The sequence below is a fragment of the Coregonus clupeaformis genome, chromosome 10, assembly GCF_020615455.1.
Source record: "Coregonus clupeaformis isolate EN_2021a chromosome 10, ASM2061545v1, whole genome shotgun sequence".
NCBI classification, from domain to species: domain Eukaryota; kingdom Metazoa; phylum Chordata; class Actinopteri; order Salmoniformes; family Salmonidae; genus Coregonus; species Coregonus clupeaformis.
The window spans coordinates 9990201-10016724 of NC_059201.1; the positions used below are offsets into that span (position 1 = coordinate 9990201).

Sequence of the window (26524 nt, forward strand, 5' to 3'; positions counted from 1 at the left end):
TTAAAGTTGGTTTAGTATAATATATTTCTGCTTCAAGAGACATAGAAATTAATCCTTTCCCCCCCATATTTCTTCTATAAAAGACCCATTTTCCCAATCATTATTATGCAAAAAATGGCATTAGAATATTTTAATGGGAACTATGAAATCCCAGTGACTGAGTATAAAATTAAGTCACAGAGATATTTGCTGAAGAGAAAGTCCATGGAAGTAAGCGAAACCAAAATACATATGGTCCACCATTGACATGACTGGCACAGGGAAATGGGTGTATGGCTATAAAAAAGTTGTTACATCCACTTGAAAGTTCTTACTACACTTAATACCAGATGTGACCATGCTGTCTGAAGATATTTATACTCATACAACTAAAGTCAACTTCCATGTCTTCAAATACGCTATATTGCGAAGATCTAAAATACTCAAGTGAAATATTTTTTTTTCTTCTTCGTAGGTAACCGTTTTTAAACTCTCAAAAGGAGGAGGGGGCTCTTGGTCAGCCAGAGCATGGACATTTCCATTTCAAAGACTTTCAGAGAGTTTATGGTGGTTCAGCATGTGGGAAATGAAGATTGTCCTTCAGGGCTCACTGATGTCAGATCAGAGAGAAGTCTGAGTGAGATGGACACCAGTCTTCCCTCTCCTTGTGTCCTGCCTTGATATCTTGATAATAGCGAATCAGCAGTCGGCTGTTTGTGTCGTCACCGTTTATGGCTGATGGGGGAGGCGGGGCTGTCAGAATGCTGGCACGGTCCAATCTGGGCAATCTTCATTACAGCATTCTATATAGGTGGAGGGAGTGGGGTAAAGATTAATGGAGTATATAAAACTGTCAATTTCATTCAAGGAAACGTCCTATACTATATCACTTAGCAAGTGATATATATCTGCCCTATATACATAGAATCACTGGTCACTTTAATAATGTTTACATACTGCTTTACTCATTTCATATTATATACTGTATTCTAGTCAATGCCACTCCGACATTGCTCGTCCTAATATTGATATTTCTTAATTCTATTATTTTACTTTTAGATGCATGTATTGTTGTGAATTGTTAAATACTACTGCACTGTTGGAGCTAGGAACACAAGCATTTCGCTACACCTGCAATAACATCTGCTAAATATGTGTATGTGACCAATAACACTTGATTTGAAGTGCTGCCCTCTCCTGGCCAGTTGGAGGAGTGCATATTTCTGTTTTCATTCAAATCAAATGTACATGCAGCTCATTCAACAGGTGTAGACTTTACAGTGAAATGCTTACTTACGAGCCCTTTCCCAACAATGAAGAGTTAAAAAGTGAGAAAAATTGGCTAAATAAAAAAAAAAAAAAAAAACAACAACTATAACGAGCCTATATAGTCCATTAGGCGTGGATGCAAGGCAAGCTTGGGAAAGAAGCTGGGCCAGGTAATACAGTGAGTAGAGGAACATGGAGACAACTGCACTAAGCATTCAGAACTGAAGGGACCAGAGAGGAACAGGAAATATGGCAGATGTTCCCCAAAGCCCATCAGAGACATCAACATATTGGTTACTCCAATCCAATTCCTTCTGACCTATAAACACCAACGGGCAGGTATAGCGAACTGTAGGGGTTGTTTTCAGACCAGACTGGGTCCATATAGCCTGAGAGCTACGGGGCCTGACACCACCCTCCCAGCTCTGCTGCTCTACCTCGTCCCAGCCTGGCAGCTCCTGTAGTCTAAACAGTGGGTCTGTAATCCCATTAGTGCCAGTCCAGTGCTCTTGGTGGCGTGGCCGGCCGAGGACAGAGGGGACAGACACTGCCTGGGGGCTGCTGGACTGAATGGGGCCCCTCACTGTGGGACTGAACCACAGATTAAACACATTCTACAGTTACTGTAGCATGGTCCTAGACCTATATGCTTTGACGACTACCCTACAAACTGGATCGACTGAGCAATATGGACATGAGTATGTAGTCATGTGGACACAGTGACACCATGCTACCAGCAGATGTAGCCATTTCCTTCCAGCTCTAATGACAGGAAGCAGTCAACTCTCCATGAATGCTCTCAGGCCATATCAATTCAATCAACAACATGAAAATCTACTGCCAGAGTTGTAGTAGCAGCCATTAAAATCAATAATAAAGGCCTCCGAGTGGCGCAGCGGTCTAAGGCTAGAGGCATCACTACAAATCCGGGTTCGATCCCGGGCAGTGTCACAGCCGGCCGCGACCGGGAGACCCATGAGGTGGTGCACAATTGGCCCAGCGTCGTCCGGGTTAGGGGAGGGTTTGGCCGTGTTTCGGAGGACGCATGGCTCTCGACCTTCGCCTCTCCTGAGTCCGTACAGGAGTTGCAGCGATGGGACAAGACTGCAACTACCAATTGGATATCACAAAATTGGGTAGAAAAAGGGGTAAAAAGTACCAAATAAATTAAAGAATAAAGTGTGTATAACCTGCTGATCAAACATATCATATCATATTGTGAGTTGAGAAGGGGTTTGTGCTCCTTCTAGTAAGGCTGGAGGTCCAGCAGTAAGGCTGGAGGTCCAGCAGTAAGGCTGGAGGTCCAGCAGTAAGGCTGGAGGTCCAGCAGTAAGGCTGGAGGTCCAGCAGTAAGGCTGGAGTTCCACCAGTAAGGGTATTAGAGGAGCATGTTAGTCACCTACTCACCTGGCTCAGAGCTGCTGCAGGGTGGAGGGGAGGGGACCTTTAAAGCAGGACACAGTTGGATTTCTTTTTCGCCTTCTTCTTTTCCACAGGCGTTTTCCTATTTATCTGTCTGACCAAGTCATAGAAGATCTGCAAGGCAAAAACATTGTTAAGTGCTTTAAAAAGCCCTATTTGCCGTACAAATCCAATCCTTTAGCATCATCATTTGAATCACTGGTCAGCAGTTTGATTATAAGTACTCACGTCGAGGACGTTGATCTTTGACTTTGCGGAGGACTCTAAAAAGGCACAGTGGTTCCACTGTCTGGCCAGGTTCTGACCTTGCTCCTTGCCCACCACCCGCTCATCCTCCAGATCACACTTATTACCCACCAGGATCATAGGCACCTGGGAGACAAGAGAACAGAGATGAGGGAGAGAACAGGATGAGAGAGAGAGGAGAGAACAGGATGAGAGAGAGAGAAGAGAGAAGAGAGAGAGAGAGAGAGAGAGAGAGAGAAGAGAGAGAGATAACAGGAAGAGAGAGAGAGGAGAGAAGAGAACAGGATGAGAGAGCAAATAGCACAAGGGATAACATGAAAATGTTTCTGAAGCATTTCACTGGGACCAGATGAAAAACATATGGATGTGTGTGTGTGTGTGAGATAGAGTCTCTTTCAGACACATCCTGACAGCGTGTTCTGGCTGTCTAGGGAGGTGGGTAAAAGTGGAAACAATGGCCACCCCGCCCACGCAGGATAGAAATCAGCTTCCTGCCTGCTTCTCTGTGTTTGCATTGCATTCCATGCCCCAGCTGCTCCATGGAATGATACCATGGCAGACTGTGTGTGTGTGTGTGTGTGTGTGTGTGTGTGTGTGTGTGTGTGTGTGTGTGTGTGTGTGTATAATGGTTTGGGTCTCACGGAGCGTCCCTTTCAGATGGTTAAGCATTGTACCTGTACTACCATTACTGTACTTCAATTCCACCTCGCAAAGTTTGCATTTCCTTCTCATTTAACTTCTCAAAGTATTGTCATACAGGACTTCACTGCTGTCGCTGGCCTTTCTCTGCCATTTCCCAACTGTTAACGACGATGACATAGTAGTGGAGAGTCAATTCCAAATATATTGATTCCTCGTCTCCTTGCACGTCCACTCCCGGTGTCCATTTCGGAGTGTCAAGATGACTCCTAAGATTCAGTATTTTTGGAACGGAGGAGACTTCAAAAGAACATAAACACTTGCATCTTTCATAGCGAGCTAGCGAGGGACAGCGAGAGAGGGGAGGGGCACAGTATAGGCAGGTCGGTCACCAGGCAGACAGTCAGAACCGTGCACTAGGCCTTTCTATCAGCAATCAAAAGCTGTACCTCGCAATTTCTTGGCTTGGAATGTATCGCAACTTCAGTAAAGCAGGGGCCATCATCAATGAATAGGCGAGGAGATGCAACACTTCGCTCTCACCCAGTCACACACAGTATCTGCGCATGTGCACGGGTTCGCAACTTGGTAACCAGGGCACCAAAACAGTGGAGAAGTTGAGCCTCGCACTTCAACGCTCTTAGTTGGTGCGGAAATTGACCCACTTTGCTGTTTACTTTCTGCATCTACGTAATTTTTTTTTTTTTTTTACGTTAAGAATCCCAATTTCGTTTAAACGTTCACATCTCTACTAGAAAGAGCAGCTCTGTGTAGAAGTTGCTATATATAAGCACAGATCTAGGTTACGTTTTTCATTCCCAGATCCTAACTGATGATGCAGGAATGCAAGAACAGCGTTTGGGGGCAACTTCACCCTACTCGGGCGTTATAAAGTGCCCTCTCTCACAGGGCTGTAGGCCAGACGATAGGAAGCAGATGTTTGGACTAGCCCCCTGGAGGTAACTCTGAAGTTTCAAATCCAAACAAACCCTCAGACTGGTCTGTTGAACGACGGTTGACCTAGAGTCATGGAGGCAGGCAAGTTAAGCCACCCGTGTCCAAGATCCACACAGAGACGTACACATGGAGAAATCACAAGTCCGGCATTAGCCTACTACTCTGGCTGAACAGACGATGGCTTAGACAGCAGGAGTCACAAGATCTCTTGCATAAGTAAGTACTGTAACCAAAGAAAATACAAAATGAGAGAAAAGCCTTCACTGGTCCCATCACGTCATTCACCACCTTATGAGACTAGTTGTTTAAATGTTAGGAAATGGCCTGTGGTGTACAGGTTCATTGTAGTGTCCAGGTTTGCACTGGTAAATTGTCTACTGATTAAAACACTTGCTACTGTTGCAATTGCATTTTGAGCAATCTTATGGTTACATTGTATCACATTTAGCTTTTTAAAAAATCCTACCAAGAATCCTCAAAGCTTATTAAAGAGGGACATCTAAGCACCTATTTCAGAGCCTTTCTGTGTGGGTTCTCTGTTTTTTAGCTTGTGTCTTCCCTGTGTATAAAGTGTCTGTAATCGAGTATGGCTAGACCATGAGCCCTCAGTGTCTCCACATTCTCCAACCCTGTGGTAGTAAATGGCGTGTGGCATTCCCATCAAGCACTTGGAGCAGCACTGGACTGAGCAGCACTGGACTCACTTTGCCCAAATTCAACCAAGAATCCATTGACTCGAGGAAAAAAAACACTGAAAACACTTCGTTGGTCATGCATTCCTGCAAGGGTCAATGAAAGATAAACTGGCTGAAAAGCTTTAAGCGCAACTGAAGGCAATAAACAAATTATCTGATAGAAAATGGCCTGTGTGGCATTGATATTAGTCAGAAACATTTATTCTACTGTCAAAAAAATAAAACATGTCAAATTGACTACAAAGTGTAAATAGGATAATGTTGGTCATAAAGTCAGTCTCGTCCAAAACAGAGTTTTGTAAGTGAGACTTACTTGAGGGTTGGGTTTTGATTTCAACAATGCTCACTTGCCCACTAACACGGGATACACAGCTCTATCCAATCCTACCATAGAACACACAGACAGTGAGACAGACTTGGTCCCAGTTTCCTGATGGAAATTAGGCTTGCGAAGGTTTTAACGATGCATCTTTCCAAAACAGCATGCAGAGAGAACTGTGGCTAACTGCGTCGTTGGAGCATGTGTTACTGATAGGATCGTAAAAGAAGACAGCGCTGCTCTCGGATCAGCTGCTCTCGGATCAGCTTTCTCAGTTCAAATCTTACCTTAACCTTAGAATTAGTTCACAATACTGAATTAGTTCACAATCAGCTCCTAGAGCGATATTACCACCAATATTGCTGCAAATATTGAGGCGGCTTATTCTAATGCTTACCCAGTAAAAATGCACGAAATCACTAACTTGGCACATCATTGCACACATTAGGCTACACATCATGAAATATATTGAGACAAATTAGACCGTAGCAAAATATAACTAAAATGTATTGAAAATGAAATGTATTTCAATATGAATTAAAAATGGGCCTATAGCCTAGTGTAGACTATGTATATCTTAATGCAGTAGTCTCTGTTTTCATTTTAAACATATTTTTATTCAGTGCCTTCAGAAAGTATTCACACTCCTTGACTTTTTCCACATTTTGTTGTGTTACAGCCCGAATTTAAAATGGATTCAATTTAGATTTGTTGTCACTGGCCTACACACAATACTCCATAATGTCAAAGCGGAATAATGTTTTTTGAAACTTTTACAAATTAATTAAAAATGAAAAGCTGAAATGTCTTGAGTCAATAAGTATTCAACACCTTTGTTATGGCAAGCCTAAATAGGTTCTGGAGTAAAAATGTGCTTAACAAGTCACATAATAAGATGAATGGACTCACTCTGTGTGCAATAATAGTGTTTAACATGATTTTTGGAATGACTACCTCATCTCTGTACCCCACACACAACCATCTGTAAGGTCCCTCAGTCAAGCACAGATTCAACCACAAAGACCAGGGAGGTTTTTCCAATGCCTTGCAAAGAAGGACACCTATTGGTAGATGGGTTTAAAAAAAGCAGACATTGAATATCCCTTTGAGCATGGTGAAGTTATTAATTACACTGTGGATGGTGTATCAATACACCCAGTCACTACAAAGATACAGGTGTCCAATCTAACTCAGTTGCTGGAGAGAAAGGAAACTGCTCAGGGATTTCACTATGAGACCATGGTGACTTTAAAGCAGTTCCAGAGTTTAATGACTGTGATAGGAGAAAACTGAGGATGGATCAACAACATTGTAGTTACTCCACAATACTACCTAATTGACAGAGTGAAAAGAAGGAAGCCTGTACAGAATATAAATATTCCAAAACATGCATCCAGTTTGCAACAAGGCACTAAAGCAATACTGCAAAAAATGTGACAAAGCAATTCACTTTTTGTCATAATACAAAGTGTTATGTTTGGGGCAAATCCAATACAACACATTACGGAGTACCACTCTCCATATTTTCAAGCATAGTGGTGGCTGCATCACGTTATGGGTATGCTTGTAATCGTTAAGGATTGGAGAGTTTTTCAGAATTAAAAAAAATGAACGGAATGGAGCTAAGCACAGGCAAAATTCTAGAGGAAAACAATAACCTAAAACACAAGGCCAAATCTATAGGAGTTGCTTGCCAAAAAGACAGTGAATGTTCCTGAGCGGCCGAGTTACAGTTATGACTTAAATCTACTTGAAAATCTATGGCAAGACCTGAAAATGGTTGTCTAGCAATGATCAACAACCAATTTGACAGAGCTTGAAGAATTTTCAAAAGAATAATGGGCAAATGTTGCACAATCCAGGTGTGGAAAACTCTTAAGAGACTTACCCAGAAAGACTCACAGCTGTAATCACTGTCAAAGGTGCATCTACAAAGTATTGACTCAGGGGTGTGAATACTTATGTAAATGAGATATTTCTGTATTTGATTTTCAATAAATTTGCTAAAATGTCTAAAAACATGTTTTCACTTTGTCATTATTGAGAACTGTGTGTTGAGGCTGTAACAAAATGTGCAATAAGTCAAGGGGTATGAATACTTTCTGAAGGCACTTTATGTCGCTTGTTTGTATCAATTGCAAAGACATTGGCAACTTTGTATTTGTACTCAACTTTGTTCTGAAGTTATCAGTGGTCATGGAGAGATTTATAAATCATGTGATTCTGTGTTTAGCGGAGATCTTCTGTGTATAAAGTGATGCAGGAGGGCAAAAAAGCATCTAACGACACACTTAGCTGTTCTATGAGTGGACTGAGGCAGGCGTTAGATTACGAGCATTTTCAAGTGCAACGTTAAAGAGCGACTGCCTTTAAAAACAACAAATCCCTTTGAAAAAGGCCTATGTGGCATCGATACGAGTCAGAAAGAGCTATTTTAGTGTCCAAATGTATTACAAAGTGTAAATAGGATAATAGGTCATAACGTCAGTCATCTAAATCGGTCAGGAAACACACCAAGACTGAAATCTGTTTTTTTCCTAATGAGCAACAGAAAAACATACGTGCCAATCGGCGTGTTCAGTGGCTCTTTAATAACAATAGTTTTGGGAAACAGCTCTGAGATTTAACCATGCGGAGGTTCTAACGATGAACTTTTGAGAAACCGGGCCCTGCCCAGCAGTGCAGAGGATTGGAATTTGTTTACATAAGACAACACGTAGCACATTTTCTTACTTGATAAATACTGCACCAAACACCTTAGGTAGATTGTGCGAATAAAACCTCCGCAAAAACGTCGATTTATTACAGATTTCTTGAGTGATGTTGGATTCATTCAGACTATTCTGAGGAAGTCATACTGGCTTTATTCCTACGGTCTCATGGGGGACAAACATCAGTAACTGCCACATCGAACCACACCCTCAAGACTTCCTCAGACTGAGAAACACATGCGGAATCGGTGTGCAGTCGCTCTTTAAAATCAGAGGAATGATAGCAGCCACAGACAGCTCCAGTCCAGTAGTTGGCAGACAAGCACAAGTGTTTAGTCTTGGGAGTATTTGGAGACAAAACGGTGAGGAAAGGGATCGCATGGGCTTTCCTCCCGGTTGACAGCCAGTGATGCTCATCCTACAATCAATTCCTAACCTCCATCATGTAATGGCTTTCTAATCTGAAGTGCCTCAGACAGGTTTCCCGGCCCATCCTGTGTGTTTTTGATGACTAGGCAATTTCAGTGGAAATCATCCCTGTGGAAATCACCCGCCTCGGGCCAGACCACATGGAACAGCAAGCCAGGGGGGAAACAAAGCCTCGGACCAGACCACATGGAACAGCAAGCCAGGGGGGAAACAAAGCCTCGGGACAGACCACAAGGAACAGCAAGCCAGGGGGGAAAGAACGAGCAAAAGGCAATAAAAAGAGTCAATCACAACAAAGTCCAAGGGCTCTATTGGCACACAGAGAGAGAGTTTAGTCCCACCCCCAGAGAGAGAGAGGGGGAACAGGAAAGAGAGAGATGAAAAGAGAGAGCTAGAGGAAAGGGGTTCTACAGATCACCAAAAAAGGGTATCCTCCTCCTGAGAGAGTATATGTTCTCTCACTGTGCTACTCCAAACACAAGGAGGTCATACCAAGAAATGGGACTGGGGTTAATGTGGAGGGGTTGCTATAATAATGGGACTGTGGTTAATGTGGAGGGGTTGCTATAATAATGGGACTGTGGTTAACGTGGAGGGGTTGCTATAATAATGGGACTGTGGTTAACGTGGAGGGGTTGCTATAATAATGGGACTGTGGTTAATGTGGAGGGGTTGCTATAATAATGGGACTGGGGTTAATGTGGAGGGGTTGCTATAATAATGGGACTGTGGTTAACGTGGAGGGGTTGCTATAATAATGGGACTGTGGTTAACGTGGAGGGGTTGCTATAATAATGGGACTGTGGTTAATGTGGAGGTGTTGCTATAATAATGGGACTGTGGTTAATGTGGAGGGGTTGCTATAATAATGGGACTGTGGTTAATGTGGAGGGGTTGCTATAATAATGGGACTGGGGTTAATGTGGAGGGGTTGCTATAATAATGGGACTGTGGTTAACGTGGAGGGGTTGCTATAATAATGGGACTGTGGTTAATGTGGAGGGGTTGCTATAATAATGGGACTGGGGTTAATGTGGAGGGGTTGCTATAATAATGGGACTGTGGTTAACGTGGAGGGGTTGCTATAATAATGGGACTGTGGTTAACGTGGAGGGGTTGCTATAATAATGGGACTGTGGTTAATGTGGAGGGGTTGCTATAATAATGGGACTGTGGTTAATGTGGAGGGGTTGCTATAATAATGGGACTGTGGTTAATGTGGAGGGGTTGCTATAATAATGGGACTGTGGTTAATGTGGAGGTGTTGCTATAATAATGGGACTGTGGTTAACGTGGAGGGGTTGCTATAATAATGGGACTGTGGTTAATGTGGAGGGGTTGCTATAATAATGGGACTGTGGTTAACGTGGAGGGGTTGCTATAATAATGGGACTGTGGTTAATGTGGAGGGGTTGCTATAATAATGGGACTGTGGTTAATGTGGAGGTGTTGCTATAATAATGGGACTGTGGTTAATGTGGAGGTGTTGCTATAATAATGGGACTGTGGTTAACGTGGAGGGGTTGCTATAATAATGGGACTGTGGTTAATGTGGAGGGGTTGCTATAATAATGGGACTGTGGTTAACGTGGAGGGGTTGCTATAATAATGGGACTGTGGTTAATGTGGAGGGGTTGCTATAATAATGGGACTGTGGTTAATGTGGAGGTGTTGCTATAATAATGGGACTGTGGTTAATGTGGAGGGGTTGCTATAATAATGGGACTGTGGTTAACGTGGAGGGTTGCTATAATAATGGGACTGTGGTTAACGTGGAGGGTTGCTATAATAATGGGACTGTGGTTAACGTGGAGGGGTTGCTATAATAATGGGACTGTGGTTAATGTGGAGGGGTTGCTATAATAATGGGGCTGTGGTTAATGTGGAGGTGTTGCTATAATAATGGGACCGTGGTTAACGTGGAGGGGTTGCTATAATAATGGGACTGTGGTTAATGGGACTGTGGTTAATGTGGAGGGGTTGCTATAATAATGGGACTGTGGTTAACGTGGAGGGGTTGCTATAATAATGGGACTGTGGTTAATGTGGAGGTGTTGCTATAATAATGGGACTGTGGTTAATGTGGAGGTGTTGCTATAATAATGGGACCGTGGTTAACGTGGAGGGGTTGCTATAATAATGGGACTGTGGTTAATGGGACTGTGGTTAATGTGGAGGTGTTGCTATAATAATGGGACTGTGGTTAATGTGGAGGGGTTGCTATAATAATGGGACTGTGGTTAATGTGGAGGGGTTGCTATAATAATGGGACTGTGGTTAACGTGGAGGGGTTGCTATAATAATGGGACTGTGGTTAATGGGACTGTGGTTAATGTGGAGGGGTTGCTATAATAATGGGACTGTGGTTAACGTGGAGGGGTTGCTATAATAATGGGACTGTGGTTAATGTGGAGGTGTTGCTATAATAATGGGACTGTGGTTAATGTGGAGGTGTTGCTATAATAATGGGACTGTGGTTAACGTGGAGGGGTTGCTATAATAATGGGACTGTGGTTAATGTGGAGGTGTTGCTATAATAATGGGACTGTGGTTAACGTGGAGGGGTTGCTATAATAATGGGACTGTGGTTAATGGGACTGTGGTTAATGTGGAGGGGTTGCTATAATAATGGGACTGTGGTTAACGTGGAGGGGTTGCTATAATAATGGGACTGTGGTTAATGTGGAGGGGTTGCTATAATAATGGGACTGTGGTTAATGTGGAGGGGTTGCTATAATAATGGGACTGTGGTTAATGTGGAGGTGTTGCTATAATAATGGGACTGTGGTTAATGTGGAGGGGTTGCTATAATAATGGGACTGTGGTTAATGTGGAGGGGTTGATATAATAATGGGACTGTGGTTAACGTGGAGGGGTTGCTATAATAATGGGACTGTGGTTAACGTGGAGGGGTTGCTATAATAATGGGACTGTGGTTAATGTGGAGGGGTTGCTATAATAATGGGACTGTGGTTAATGTGGAGGGTTGCTATAATAATGGGACTGTGGTTAATGTGGAGGGGTTGCTATAATAATGGGACTGTGGTTAATGTGGAGGGGTTGCTATAATAATGGGACTGTGGTTAATGTGGAGGGGTTGCTATAATAATGGGACTGTGGTTAACGTGGAGGTGTTGCTATAATAATGGGACTGTGGTTAACGTGGAGGGGTTGCTATAATAATGGGACTGTGGTTAATGTGGAGGGGTTGCTATAATAATGGGACTGTGGTTAATGTGGAGGGGTTGCTATAATAATGGGACTGTGGTTAATGAGACTCTGGTTAACGTGGAGGTGTTGCTATAATAATGGGACTGTGGTTAACGTGGAGGGGTTGCTATAATAATGGGACTGTGGTTAATGTGGAGGGGTTGCTATAATAATGGGACTGTGGTTAACGTGGAGGGGTTGCTATAATAATGGGACTGTGGTTAATGTGGAGGGGTTGCTATAATAATGGGACTGTGGTTAATGTGGAGGGGTTGCTATAATAATGGGACTGTGGTTAACATGGAGGGGTTGCTATAATAATGGGACTGTGGTTAATGTGGAGGGGTTGCTATAATAATGGGACTGTGGTTAATGTGGAGGGGTTGCTATAATAATGGGACTGTGGTTAATGTGGAGGTGTTGCTATAATAATGGGACTGTGGTTAATGTGGAGGGGTTGCTATAATAATGGGACTGGGGTTAATGTGGAGGGGTTGCTATAATAATGGGACTGTGGTTAATGTGGAGGGGTTGCTATAATAATGGGACTGGGGTTAATGTGGAGGGGTTGCTATAATAATGGGACTGGGGTTAATGTGGAGGGTTGCTATAATAATGGGACTGTGGTTAATGTGGAGGGGTTGCTATAATAATGGGACTGTGGTTAATGTGGAGGGGTTGCTATAATAATGGGACTGTGGTTAATGTGGAGGTGTTGCTATAATAATGGGACTGGGGTTAATGTGGAGGGGTTGCTATAATAATGGGACTGTGGTTAATGTGGAGGGGTTGCTATAATAATGGGACTGTGGTTAATGTGGAGGTGTTGCTATAATAATGGGACTGTGGTTAATGTGGAGGTGTTGCTATAATAATGGGACTGTGGTTAATGTGGAGGTGTTGCTATAATAATGGGACTGTGGTTAATGTGGAGGGGTTGCTATAATAATGGGACTGTGGTTAATGTGGAGGTGTTGCTATAATAATGGGACTGTGGTTAATGTGGAGGGGTTGCTATAATAATGGGACTGTGGTTAATGTGGAGGGGTTGCTATAATAATGGGACTGTGGTTAATGTGGAGGGGTTGCTATAATAATGGGACTGTGGTTAATGTGGAGGGGTTGCTATAATAATGGGACTGTGGTTAATGTGGAGGGGTTGCTATAATAATGGGACTGTGGTTAACGTGGAGGTGTTGCTATAATAATGGGACTGTGGTTAATGTGGAGGGGTTGCTATAATAATGGGACTGTGGTTAACGTGGAGGTGTTGCTATAATAATGGGACTGTGGTTAATGTGGAGGGGTTGCTATAATAATGGGACTGTGGTTAACGTGGAGGTGTTGCTATAATAATGGGACTGTGGTTAATGTGGAGGGGTTGCTATAATAATGGGACTGTGGTTAACGTGGAGGGGTTGCTATAATAATGGGACTGTGGTTAATGTGGAGGGGTTGCTATAATAATGGGACTGTGGTTAATGAGACTGTGGTTAACGTGGAGGTGTTGCTATAATAATGGTACTGTGGTTAACGTGGAGGTGTTGCTATAATAATGGTACTGTGGTTAACGTGGAGGGGTTGCTATAATATATATATTTTTTTTATTTAACCTTTATTTAACCAGGTAAGCCAGTTGAGAACAAGTTCTCATTTACAACTGCGACCTGGCCAAGATAAAGCAAAGCAGTGCGATAAAAACAACACAGAGTTACATATGGGGTAAAAAAACATAGTCAAAAATACAACAACAGAAAATACATATACAGTGTGTGCAAACGTAGCAAGTTATAGAGGTAAGGCAATAAATAGGCTATAGTGCAAAATAATTAACACTGGAATGCTAGATGTGCAAGAGATTATGTGCAAATAGAGATACTGGGGTGCAAAAGAGCAAAATAAATAACAATATAGGGATGAGGTAGTTGGGTGGGCTAATTTCAGATGGGCTGTGTACAGGTGCAGTGATCGGTAAGGTGCTCTGACAACTGATGCTTAAAGTTAGTGAGGGAGATAAGAGTCTCCAGCTTCAGAGATTTTTGCAATTCGTTCCAGTCATTGGCAGCAGAGAACTGGAAGGAATGGCGGCCAAAGGAGGTGTTGGCTTTGGGAATGACCAGTGAGATATACCTGCTGGAGCGCAGACTACGGGTGGGTGCTGCTATGGTGACCAATGAGCTAAGATAAGGCTGGGATTTGCCTAGCAGTGATTTATAGATGGCCTGGAGCCAGTGGGTTTGACGACAAACATGTAGTGAGGACCAGCCAACAAGAGCGTACAGGTCACAGTGGTGGGTAGTGTATGGGGCTTTGGAGACAAAACGGATGGCACTGTGATAGACTACATCCAATTTGCTGAGTAGAGTGTTGGAGGCTATTTTGTAAATGACATCGCCGAAGTCAAGGATCGGTAGGATAGTCAGTTTTACAAGGGCATGTTTGGCAGCATGAGTGAAGGAGGCTTGGTTGCGAAATAGGAAGCCGATTCTAGATTTAACTTTGGATTGGAGATTCTTTATGTGAGTCTGGAAGGAGAGTTTACAGTCTAACCAGACACCTAGGTATTTGTAGCTGTCCACATACTCTAGGTCAGACCCGTCGAGAGTGGTGATTCTAGTCGGGTGGGCGGGTGCCAGCAGCGTTCGATTGAAAAGCATGCATTTAGTTTTACTAGTGTTTAAGAGCAGTTGGAGGCTACTGAAGGAGTGTTGTATGGCATTGAAGCTCGTTTGGAGGTTTGTTAACACAGTGTCCAATGAAGGGCCAGATGTATACAAAATGGTGTTGTCTGCGTAGAGGTGGATCTGAGAGTCACCAGCAGCAAGAGCGACATCATTGATATACACGGAGAAAAGTGTCGGCCCAAGAATTGAACCCTGTGGCACCCCCATAGAGACTGCCATAGGTCCAGACAACAGGCCCTCCGATTTGACACACTGAACTCTATCTGAGAAGTAGTTGGTGAACCAGGCGAGGCAGTCATTTGAGAAACCAAGGCTATTTAGTCTGCCAATAAGAATGCGGTGGTTGACAGAGTCAAAAGCCTTGGCCAGGTCGATGGGACTGTGGTTAACGTGGAGGTGTTGCTATAATAATGGGACTGTGGTTAATGTGGAGGGGTTGCTATAATAATGGGACTGTGGTTAATGTGGAGGGGTTGCTATAATAATGGGACTGTGGTTAATGTGGAGGGGTTGCTATAATAATGGGACTGTGGTTAATGTGGAGGGGTTGCTATAATAATGGGACTGTGGTTAATGTGGAGGGGTTGCTATAATAATGGGACTGTGGTTAACGTGGAGGGGTTGCTATAATAATGGGACTGTGGTTAACGTGGAGGGGTTGCTATAATAATGGGACTGTGGTTAATGTGGAGGGGTTGCTATAATAATGGGACTGTGGTTAATGTGGAGGGGTTGCTATAATAATGGGACTGTGGTTAACGTGGAGGGGTTGCTATAATAATGGGACTGTGGTTAACGTGGAGGGGTTGCTATAATAATGGGACTGTGGTTAATGTGGAGGTGTTGCTATAATAATGGGACTGTGGTTAATGTGGAGGTGTTGCTATAATAATGGGACTGTGGTTAATGTGGAGGTGTTGCTATAATAATGGGACTGTGGTTAACGTGGAGGGGTTGCTATAATAATGGGACTGTGGTTAACGTGGAGGGGTTGCTATAATAATGGGACTGTGGTTAATGTGGAGGTGTTGCTATAATAATGGGACTGTGGTTAATGTGGAGGTGTTGCTATAATAATGGGACTGTGGTTAACGTGGAGGGGTTGCTATAATAATGGGACTGTGGTTAACGTGGAGGGGTTGCTATAATAATGGGACTGTGGTTAACGTGGAGGGGTTGCTATAATAATGGGACTGTGGTTAGTGTGGAGGTGTTGCTATAATAATGGGACTGTGGTTAATGTGGAGGGGTTGCTATAATAATGGGACTGTGGTTAATGTGGAGGGGTTGCTATAATAATGGGACTGTGGTTAATGTGGAGGGGTTGCAATAATAATTGTATTATATTTCCTTTTCTCATTCTTGCTGTATGAGCTCAGTTATGATCGCACCGCAAAGACTAGTTCATGATCATGGGGAAATGTTATATCGGGCTGTGGCAAATATACTGGTTGGTTTTAGCTAGCGGCAGGAGTTTTTACTGATCATGTGGCCTGATTAGGAATAAAGCTGGGCCTTAGTTACAATCCAAGGGGGACACTGGGTACAAGGACACTGGGTAATATGCTACGTCATCTCCTGTAGACTCACATCTTCGGTGTCCTTGACTCTCAAGATCTGTTCTCTCAGGTCCTGCAGGTCGTTGAACGTGGACTGTGCTGTGATGGAGTATACCAGGGCAAAGCCCTGACCGTTCTTCATGTACAGATCTCTCATCGCAGTGAACTGCTCCTGTAGGACAGACAAACAGACCATAAGCTCCGCTCCGTCTCTTAATCTCAGATGTCATTATAGTTCAACACACCGCTATCCTCTTCTCAACGCCTCTCAATTTCACAATAAGTGATCCATTCTATTAATTTATTTAGCAGCTGCTGATCATTTGATCTAGTCTTGGTAGTTCTGAAAAATGTTTCATAAAAACACAGACTCAGGGGTCAGCCTGGGTTACAGGACAGGAGCTGAGCAACAGCCACTTACTGTGCCGGCTGTGTCGAGGATTTCAAGCATACATTGCTGTCCATCTACCTCCACTTGCTGCAGAGGAGAAGAAAACACTATATTAAAGAGGAGGCACAGAGAGCGGGAGGGAGGGAAAGAGAGCACAACACAACATGCTAGCAATCAGCTTATTCCTGGCCATTCCTCCCTTATGGGACACTTACCTTTCTGTAGGAGTCTTCTATTGTTGGGTCGTATTTTTCCACAAAGATTCCCTGCACAAACTGGACTGTCTGTAAGAGAGGACACGGGCCACAACAAGTCAGATCAATAACTCGCAATGCATCACTAGTGCAGGAATATTCAGTCACGGTGCTGTGGACCTTGAGGCCTGGATTTGAAAAACCCTGGCATGTGCTAGTTGGTACACAAAACAGACAGACAGCTGGACTGAGCACTAAGCAGACAGCTTTATGTTGTCACCCAGAGTCACATTTGTTTAGCTATAGCACACAATCTTTTCCAAAAGTAGGTTTTAAAGGACCATAGAGTTTAGTCTGCTTCGTGTTTTATTTTTTACCAAGGAAAATCTGGTATCATCGTATCGCATATACTGGTATGGAGACAACAGAGTGGTCAGGGCCAGAGTAAAATACTCACCAGAGCGGACTTGCCCACGCCTCCCGAGCCTAGTACCACTAGCTTGTATTCACGCATGGCGGGATCTCTTCACGGGACAGCCCAACAGTCTGCACAGACAAGAGAAAGAGACAGAAAAGTATTGTAAACTGAGTTTTCCCAGTAAGATCGTAGTCATTCCGAACTTACTATGGTTGGGACAAGTAGCAACATAACAATGGGAACACCCATAAGTGGAGCTCCGAGGTGAGGAGTATATGACCTCAGCCTTTAGCTAACACAAACCAGCTGTGGGTGTGAATGGAGATGCTTGAGTTTTTGGCCGCCTGCTCCTATGACACAACCATCTGGCTGTTATGCATGCAGGCAGCACACCCCGTCGGATTCAGTTTATGAATACAGCAACTGAAATCCATTGCCTACGTCGCAGGGGCTTGACAACTGGGTCAATATTCAGGCCCATCTTTCTGCTAAAGTAAAGCGAAGAGGCTAGCTGGCTAAATCTGTTGGCAGATAGCCTAGCGGTTAGAGCGTTGGGCCAGTAACTGAAATGTTGCTAGTTCGAAACCCGAGCCGACAAGGTGAAAAATCTTTAGTTCTGCCCTTGAGCAAGGCAGTTAACCCCCCACAAACAGCAGCTCCCCGGGCACCCAATGTGACAGCCCCCTGCACCTCTCCAATTCAGAGGGGTTGGGATAAAAGCGAAAGTCAAGTTTCGGTTGGACCTTGTGTGCAATAGACAATAAAAATACATTATTTATTTATTGTCAATGTAGAACCACAACCACAATACCGTCCATCTGGAATGCTCCTCAGTGTCCTTCCTTTGACAACACAAGCCCAACTAGGGCTAAAAACTGAGGGGGAGCTCCTAGACCTTCAGCTCCTGACTACCATCACCAGAGACAGCCTCATTGGATATGAGACCAATGAATCATTTATGGAGACTAATCCTCCTCATCATACAGGAGTTCCATTTTTTTTGGGGGGGGCAGGGAAAGTACACACACTCGTCTATGCTCTTCTGAGAAGAAACAGTCTACCTGTCAGTGGCGTTTTTGTTCCACACATCGTAGTCATCATGTGAAAACTGTAATCATTTTAAATGCAGAGGACAGAGACTTAGGTTTTATGATTATTAGCGCTGACGCATGCTGAAGATGTGGATTTAATGTCACTGGTAGCGTAATACACTTTCACTTCAAATGATGTGTGAAAAACAACTGTAAACTACAACAACTAGGCCTATTTTCAAATAGATGACCAAATCAAAACAAATTTGTGCGCCGAATACAACGTGTATACCTTACCGTGAAATGCTTACTTTCAAGCCCTTAACCAACAATGTAGTTAAGAAAAATAAGAGTTAAGAAAATATTTACTAAATAAATTACAGTAAAAAAACAACAATAAAATAACAACGAGGCTATATACAGGGGGTACAGGTTAGTCGAGATAATTGAGGTAATATGTCACTATGCATAGATAATCTCTTAAGGATCTGACCCTTTTTTTCAATTTTCGCCTAGAATGACATACCCAAATCTAACTGCCTGTAGCGCAGGACATGAAGCAAGGATATGCATATTCTTGATACCATTTGAAAGGAAACAGTTTGAAGTTTGTGGAAATGTGAAATTAATGGAGAATATAACACATTAGATCTGGTAAAATATAATACAAACAAAAAAACATGTGTTTTCTATTTTTGTGTTTGTTCCATCATCTTTGAAATGCAAGAGAAAGGCCACAATATAATATTGCAGTTTAGGCGTACATTTAGATTTTGGCCACTAGATGGCAGCAGTGTGTGTGCAAAGTTTCAGATCGATCCAGTGAAGCGTTGCAATACTGGACTATTTTGTATCAAGTCTGCCCAAATGTGGCGAATTGGTCAGTTGATACATTTTCAAGTACATAACTATAGAGAACATCCAAAAATGATATGGTAATACAAAATGTAAGTTTACACACTCCCAGAAATGTCATACATGATGGATCATTAGTTTATACACTAACTTTCACACATCTAGATGGCCGGGCAGGGTGGGTGTGGAGCCAGAGACAGCAGGGGTTCAAACTGTATAACCCAGATCCTACATTTGAATATAAAAATGGATTTTATCAAACAAAACTATGCTACATTTTATCTCTGGGACCCTTAGGATCAGAGCAAGATTACTGAATTTAAGTACATTATTTACCTTCAGATGTGAATGTATCAAACCAGTTGACGTGATATGTTTTTTTGTTGTTGTGCACTCTCCTCAAACAATAGCATGGTCTTTTTTCACTGTAATAGATACTGTAAATTGGACAGTGCAGTTAGATTAACAAGAATTTAAGCTTTCGGCACATTTAAAGACATGTCTATGTCCTGAAAAGTTTGCATGTTACTTACAACAGTCATGCTAATCACATTAGCGCACGTTAGCTCATCCGTCCCGTATACGGGACACCGATCCCGTAGAGGTTAAGAAAGTCTGCTCCAGTACAGATGCTTTCTGACTGCACTCCCAGCTTTCATACTGGGACGACATACTGAATTCCCTCAATTGCACTCACGTGCACTGCACTCACACGCATGAGGCCATCTATTTAACAAACTCAATCTCTCCCTCTTCCTCCCTACTTGTCCTCAATATCTCATCACAAAACAAATAGCCTAAACAGCACAGGAGGTTGGTGGAATGGTATCAAATACAGCAAACATATTGTTTCCATGTGTTTGATGTCATTCCATTTACTCTGTTCCAGCCATTATTATGAGCTGTCCTCCCCTCAGCAGCCTCCACTGCTAAATAGTCTATCCCTCATAGTAACTAAGAAATAAGGAGAGTGAGCCACACACCACAAACATGCTGAAACCATGACATCACCAACATACAACTCACACTCTATGGACGGAGGTATGTCTCCATGTAAGGCTTAAACTGGGAAGAGGAGTTGGACAGACATACAGAGACAGAGACTCCACAATGTCTTAGCCATGTGTCACAAATTAGACTAAACTGTATATGGATTACGGATGGAAGATTAATTCAAATTTCGTTAATAGCCATACTGTAGTAGCAGATAGGTACTCTGACATTTAGCCTAGAATTCAGTAGGCTATTTGGAGTGTGTGTGGGGGGGATTTTCTATGATGTTGCTGGTAATCCGGTGACAATGATAGTGAAGCTGTCACTGCGCCTGGCCCTGACTCAGCAACACATTGACTGGCAGGTTCCTCTATCTCTCCAGACCAGACTGGCCAGTGGAAACTACACTCCTATAATGCAAGGCACCACTTTGCACTTCCATAGCAAGTATCCGTTCATTACGCTCCCCTTTTACCCTCTGCTAGCAAAGCTAGCACTGAATACGGTTGGAGTCAGAAGAGTTATGGTCATTTAAATGGTGCAAAATCATTTACTCAAACTGATACTATTCAAATTGCCACGATAAGGTTGTGTCTTCCATTATTACTCATTCAAACAAAATCCCCCTACTAAGATGTCAGGAAATTACAGAAAAATACCCCACACAGTCAGCATCAGCCAAAGAGACAAAATCACAAGGTTAGAAGAGCAGAGAATCTATCCTATTATGAGCTACAGTTTTTATCCAAATAATTCCATACTGGCCCTTTGTTTTTGACAAGAGAAGAGTCCCATGGAAACGCTGTGGAAAACGGGATTAGCCTAAATTAACATTGAAACATTTGTCTGAAGCGTTAGCCCAGATGTCCTTCTCTGTCTCTGCAACATTCTAATGTGGCGACTTTGTCTTCTGGCTCACAGCAGGCCTAGAGGTTTTAGGGTTGATGTTGAGGGCAACCTCCACTATGGGCAAGTCAGTCATTGAATTTAACCAAGGCTGCAACAACTGGTGGTAGTAACCATCGTGAGTTGAGTCAGAGGGGGTCTAAGCGAACTGCTGATGCAATCACTGACTAAGAACAAGATCAGATAGTGAAGATGTGTGATGGTTGCCAACAGTGAGCTGTGACACCACACTACTGGTTTCCTGGGTTACCAGTAGTAGCCATAATCATGAGCCCGTTTCTGTTTCTCCTTTTTTTGTCGCCTCCAGAGAATTCCAACGGTGTCATCTTGATAGTCATTCATTCCAATACTAAGAATGTAGTATTGGAATGAATGCTTGCACTGTGGAGCCCTGACCACCCGCCTACGTGGCTGGTGAAATAGACATCTTGCCCGCCAAAACTCTACCCGCATTTGGCGGGTCTTAATTTTAGGCCCTGATCATATTACTTGTATTTATTTTATTTTTTATGAGCACTGTATATAATATAAACTGCACACTCACCAAAAACTATTGTTTTGACAAGTGCCAATAAATCACTCATCAATTGGGAGGGGGGGGGGGGTTTGGTATGCCAGTTCCATGGGACTCTTCTCTTGTCAAAAACAAAGGGCCAGTATGGAATTACTTGGATAAAAACTGTAGCTCATAATAGGATAGATTCTCTGCTCTTCTAACCTTGTGATTTTGTCTCTTTGGCTGATGCTGACTGTGTGGGGTATTTTTCTGTAATTTCCTGACATCTTAGTAGGGGGATTTCTGGGTAAAGTTGTTTGAATGAGTAATAATGGAAGAGAACCTTATCGTGGCAATTTGAACAGTATCAGTTTGAGTAGATGATTGAAACTACCACAACTCAAAAACCTCATGGAAATTGGAGATATTTTTTCATCAAATCAAATTGTATTTTCCACATGCGCCGAATACAACAGGTGTAGACCTTACAGTGAAATGCTTACTTATAATATAATAATAATAATAATAATAATAATAATATGCCATTTAGCAGACGCTTTTATCCAAAGCGACTTACAGTCATGCGTGCATACATTTTTGTGTATGGGTGGTCCCGGGGATCGAACCCACTACCTAGGCGTTACAAGCGCCGTGCTCTACCAGCTGAGCTACAGAGGACCACTTACAAGCCCTTAACCAACAATGCAGTTAAGAAAAATAAGTGTTAAGTAAAAAATTGATAAGTAAAAAATAAAAAATAATTAAAGAGCAGCAGTACAATAAAATAACAGTCGGGAGGCTATATACGGGGGTACCGGTACAGAGTCGATGTGCAGTGGTTAGAGGACAACCTGCAGAACACAGTCAGCTACATTTTGGAATGTTGCATTTTGATACGGGATCACCAAAACAGAAAGAGAAACGCAACACTGTTTTGTCATTCACTCATCGATAATCAAGTTGAAATCAATTGTGCGGGAGGGGGAGATGAGGTTGCATGTCCTGTTAAAACTAACACCGCTCAAAAAAATGCACGGACGTTGGGATTAATGTGTTCATCACTGTTAGAGGTCAATTTGCAGAAGACAGCATTTTGATTCAAATGGGTCGCCAACGCAGTAAGTGTAACGCCAAATTTTTTTTGTTAATCACTTCCATTGATATCACACTGAAATCAATAGAACGGGGCAAATGTTTGGGGGTGTAGCGCTAACCCTTTAGAACTCATAGCAGTAGTCGACAGCCTTTCTTTAAATTAATTTGTACAGGCTAGCACGTCAGCGGTGGAGCTCGAATGATTGCTCTCTCTCTCATGGAAATAGTTGCAGTGTTTAGCTGTATTTAGTCAGCTAACTAGTTGGTTGTTTTGTCTTGTTTCTACCTATGTAATTCATATGGAAACGGCCAAAGCTGCTTGCTATAGCTAGCTAGCTAACTAGTTTGTCTGTCAGGCAAGAAAAGTTGTGTGTAGAGTTACATTTGGATTGCACTCACGAAGCGTCAACCTCAACTGTCACTTTCACTAGCTAGCCATACAGACAACTAGCTAACTAGCCACCAAAATGAAGGCTAGAGTAATTTGTTTCTGTTGAGCCATGATTATGGTTTGTCATGTTTGCTAGGTTGCAGATATTCATAGGCTATACATTGCCTAGTTTTGATATTATTTGACAGCTTAGCTGTCGTGTTAGGGTAGTAGATGCCCGCGCAGTATGATGAGTTAGATATTTGTTTGCACAGCCAGCTAACAAGTTGCTTGTTTTGTCCTGTTTCTACGACGCAATTCAATTGGAAACTGTCCCAGCTTCATTAATTAATCGGCTAACATTGGCTAACTCTGTTGTTAGTCTGTCAGGCAAGAAAGCAAGAGTTGATTGGAGGAGAGAGAGAGAGTGTGTGTGTGTGTGGAATGGGAGGCGTGTAACTATCACACAATTTATTATGGAAACCCCTTATTAGGAAGAAAGTCTGATTGGTTGAAAAAAGAAAGAGGAAGGGAGAGAGAGAGAGAGAGATGATGTTCCTGACCACAATTGCATCCTATTTGTTGCTCCTCTCCCTCTGTTACTCTGTTCCTCTAGGTCAGTGAACGCGAAGGAATTGATGTGGAGAGTCAGGGCTCAGCAGAAAAAGGCAGGGAGGAAGAGGAGTTAGAGATGATTGGAGGGATAGAGATGTGGAGCGAGGAGGGAGGAGTGGAGCGAGAGGAGAGTGGAGGGAGAGAGGAAGAGGAGGGAGAGTACAGGGAGAGAGGAAGAGGAGAGTGAAGGAGAGGAGAGGAAGAGGAGAGTGAAGAGGAGGGAGAGGAGAGTGGAGGGAGAGGAACATGGAGAGGGCGAAGCAGAGGGAGAGGAGGAGGAAGAGGAGGAGGAAGAGGGAGGAGGAGGAAGAGCACACCATTAACCCTTATACCACACAGCCTGGGCCTAAAGTGGCAGTGGCAGGGGTTTTGGAGTTGTTTTTAAAAGTGGTAGGAACTTCTCTGTTCCAGAGCTTGTAATGGATTACAACAAGAAAATGGACTGGGTTGACCATCGTGACCAACTGAGGAGCTATTACAATGTTGGACACACAGGCAGAAAATTGTGGAAGTATGTGTTTTGGGGGATGCTCAACATTGCCATCATAAATGCGTACATTGTGTGTGGGGAACCCTGCAAAGGCCCCTTCCCAGAAACCGCAGGCGCAGGTCCATGAAAGCATTCAAAATGCAGCTTGTGCATTCACTTTGTGATATGGCCTATAGTGGCAGGAAGAGGGGAGCCTAGAGTGTGGCACCAGGGCGTCTCTGAATAGCATTTTTACATTGTTACAGAAATAAGAATCATTTGACAATCCAATAGCCTACTTTGTGTGGGTTTAGAAATACTTTCTGAATATTATAATATATTATACTTGGTACATTTTGAGTGAGTAATTTAGTCAAATGTACTACAATTTAAAATACTAGTTTTTTTTTGTCGTGTTCAGTGTTAATCGTTTTTTTGATAGTGAGTGTCTTTACACAATGGAAAACAAAATGAGTGTTATTCCTATTTACATGAATGTGGTGTCATTAAAGAAACGGTTGTGCTCTTTAAAACTAAGTTAACTTGTAATTGTTATTTGTTCTATGTTTTTGAGCTATGTCTGTTTGTTTGAAATGTGTGAGAAAATGAGCTTTATCTTGAAAATCCTCAGTATTCTACAGCAGCATTCTAGAATTCTATTGGGTCTAAAGGGTTAAACTAACACTATTCAAAGGCCACAATAACCTATACATGATTGGTTAGATGAGAACGTGTAGAAAGCTTATCTCTATATTTTGGAATGGTGGATGTTGATTTCGGGAGGCTGCCATCACAGAAAAGGGAAGAAACCGTTTTTTTCTGTTAGTTAACTATAACGATTCACGTTGGCTGCTATTTAAGTGATAGTTTGACGGTCAAATCAGTGTATTGGTGTGTGGCCAGCTACTTTTAGAGACCACCCCGAATTATCCGTGCCATGAGAAAGAAAATAATAGCCGAGTTCTAAGATCTGCGACCCCCAGCGCGTATGACAAAATCAACAGTACAAACACTGTTTTAAACAATTTATATTGTGTCATTGTGTTCACTATAAACTGTTATTCTAACATTACCAATCTGATGTAAAAGGGATATGTAATTCCCCCCAATTCGATGTGGTCAAAACGTCCGTTTGTGTAATGTAGTAAAACATACTGTCCACATCATGGAAAGTAGCGTATAATATACATTAATGAGATATTGGAAAATAATTCAATCTTTATTTAACATTATAGTAAATCAAGCAAACGTACATATTTGTTCAATAATGACACATTTCTCCCAAGTTTAACCATTTAGAGATTTTTTATTAAATGTAATTATGCACAGTTTAACCGGACCCTCTAGAAAAAGTTATGTGCAGCAGCCCATTCATTTGACTTCCCTACTGTAATTCCTGCCAGTGACACCCTCCTAGATGTTTTACGGAAGGGAGTCTCTTGGCTACATCAGGAGAACCAAAAGACATCCACATATCAACCTAAACATTGTGATGATGCTATGATTTGGCCTCTTGCACCATGGCCAGTTAGCTAGCTAACATACCCTGAGCCTACAAACAGCTAACTAACAAGTCAAGTAGATAGGCTAGTTAACAATCGACACTTAAGGTAATTTCTCTAGCTAGCTAACAGTTGACGCAGGTCTACTAACGTTGGCTAACTATTTAGAATAAACTTGATTAACTCAAATTAATACATAACGAACGTTAGCTATACATACGGTAACTAGCTAGCACACTTGTGTCGTAGCAATCAAGTAGGTCTAAAACGAATTCAAAATACAAATGCCAGCTAAACTTATTAGCTTGCTAGCATGCTAATAGTTAGCAAACTAGCACGCGACTGATTGGTCGACGCTTCACGAGTTAACGTAGCTAGCTGTAGCTCCGTGCATTCCTGTGCCTCGGCACACAATACAAAATATAAACCAGAGTACACATCTTTGGATAAAGTTATTATTATTTTTAAATACATTCCAAGTTTGTTAGCCATCTTATCTAGCAACACGTAGCATATGTTTTCCACAACCCTATAGTTAGCTAGCTACCTGCCCTTCCGCCTGGCCTTGACTAAAATGGGAGTGCACTGCATACAGCTTCTAGTAGTGGGTGTTTCAATTCCTAATCTCAGTAGCTAAATGCAGCATATTCACTGACTATGTGTCATGTTTTTCTTTCTAACTAACCTCAAATTGTTGCGCCGACATTTTTGTCGCAGGTGGCTTTTTGACAGTCTTGGTGGCCAAATAAAGTTAGCCTTTTTACACTCACCGTTTCTCGCTCCACTCCGCCAGTCTGTGTATATCCAAAGATGTTGGATAAATGAAGATGGCTCACTCAGGCCACTTACCACTGGAAAGAAATGTGTCAGTTCCTGTCTACTTAAAGGGGTGGCTCTTCCATAGAAACCAATGCGATAGCATTGAGGGAGTGGGATGTCTCGCTTCCTCTTGTGTCTCTGGTTTCCCCCTCCGGGCTCTGTGCACAGTAGAAGTCATTCCTAACTATTTCTCGGTTTTCTTAAAAGGGCAATGTCACATTTTGCGCGTGTTCCGTTTGTGGTGGTAGTGG

At 42.6% G+C, this 26524-nt stretch overlaps 1 protein-coding gene and 1 long non-coding RNA gene across 9 annotated transcripts; one reads left to right on the plus strand and one right to left on the minus strand.

Annotated features, from left to right (window-relative positions):
• LOC121574894 (ras-related protein Rap-1A-like) lies at positions 1 to 26296 on the minus strand. The gene is made up of 8 exons (XM_041887561.1): positions 26225 to 26296; positions 17162 to 17250; positions 16726 to 16794; positions 16541 to 16597; positions 16151 to 16291; positions 2899 to 3042; positions 2656 to 2784; positions 1 to 782 (listed from the first exon to the last, which is right to left on the minus strand). Exons 2-7 carry the CDS (start codon positions 17216 to 17218, stop codon positions 2695 to 2697), a joined length of 558 nt encoding a protein of 185 aa, XP_041743495.1. The 5' UTR covers positions 17219 to 17250; positions 26225 to 26296; the 3' UTR covers positions 1 to 782; positions 2656 to 2694.
• LOC121574895 lies at positions 8149 to 15888 on the plus strand. 8 transcript variants are annotated; one of them, XR_006661463.1, is made up of 4 exons: positions 8149 to 10149; positions 10644 to 11428; positions 11961 to 12293; positions 14957 to 15888. It is a non-coding gene; the product is annotated as an uncharacterized LOC121574895 (long non-coding RNA). The 8 variants fall into 8 exon arrangements; XR_006661464.1 differs by having other exon boundaries at positions 8149 to 9483; XR_006661466.1 differs by having other exon boundaries at positions 8149 to 9483; positions 10681 to 11428.
• Positions 26297 to 26524: the final 228 nt, after the last annotated feature.

What these genes read in the sequence shown, in the direction of transcription:
- LOC121574894 (XM_041887561.1), bottom strand. Translation starts at nt 17,218, where the DNA reads ATGCGTGAATACAAGCTAGTGGTACTAGGCTCGGGAGGCGTGGGCAAG. An exon ending in TCCTCGACACAGCCGGCACA is followed by an intron (nt 16,292 to 16,540) that starts GTAAGTGGCTGT and finishes TCTGTCCTACAG; the next exon opens with GAGCAGTTCACTGCGATGAG. An exon ending in GAGTCAAGGACACCGAAGAT is followed by an intron (nt 3,043 to 16,150) that starts GTGAGTCTACAG and finishes CTTGTCTCCCAG; the next exon opens with GTGCCTATGATCCTGGTGGG.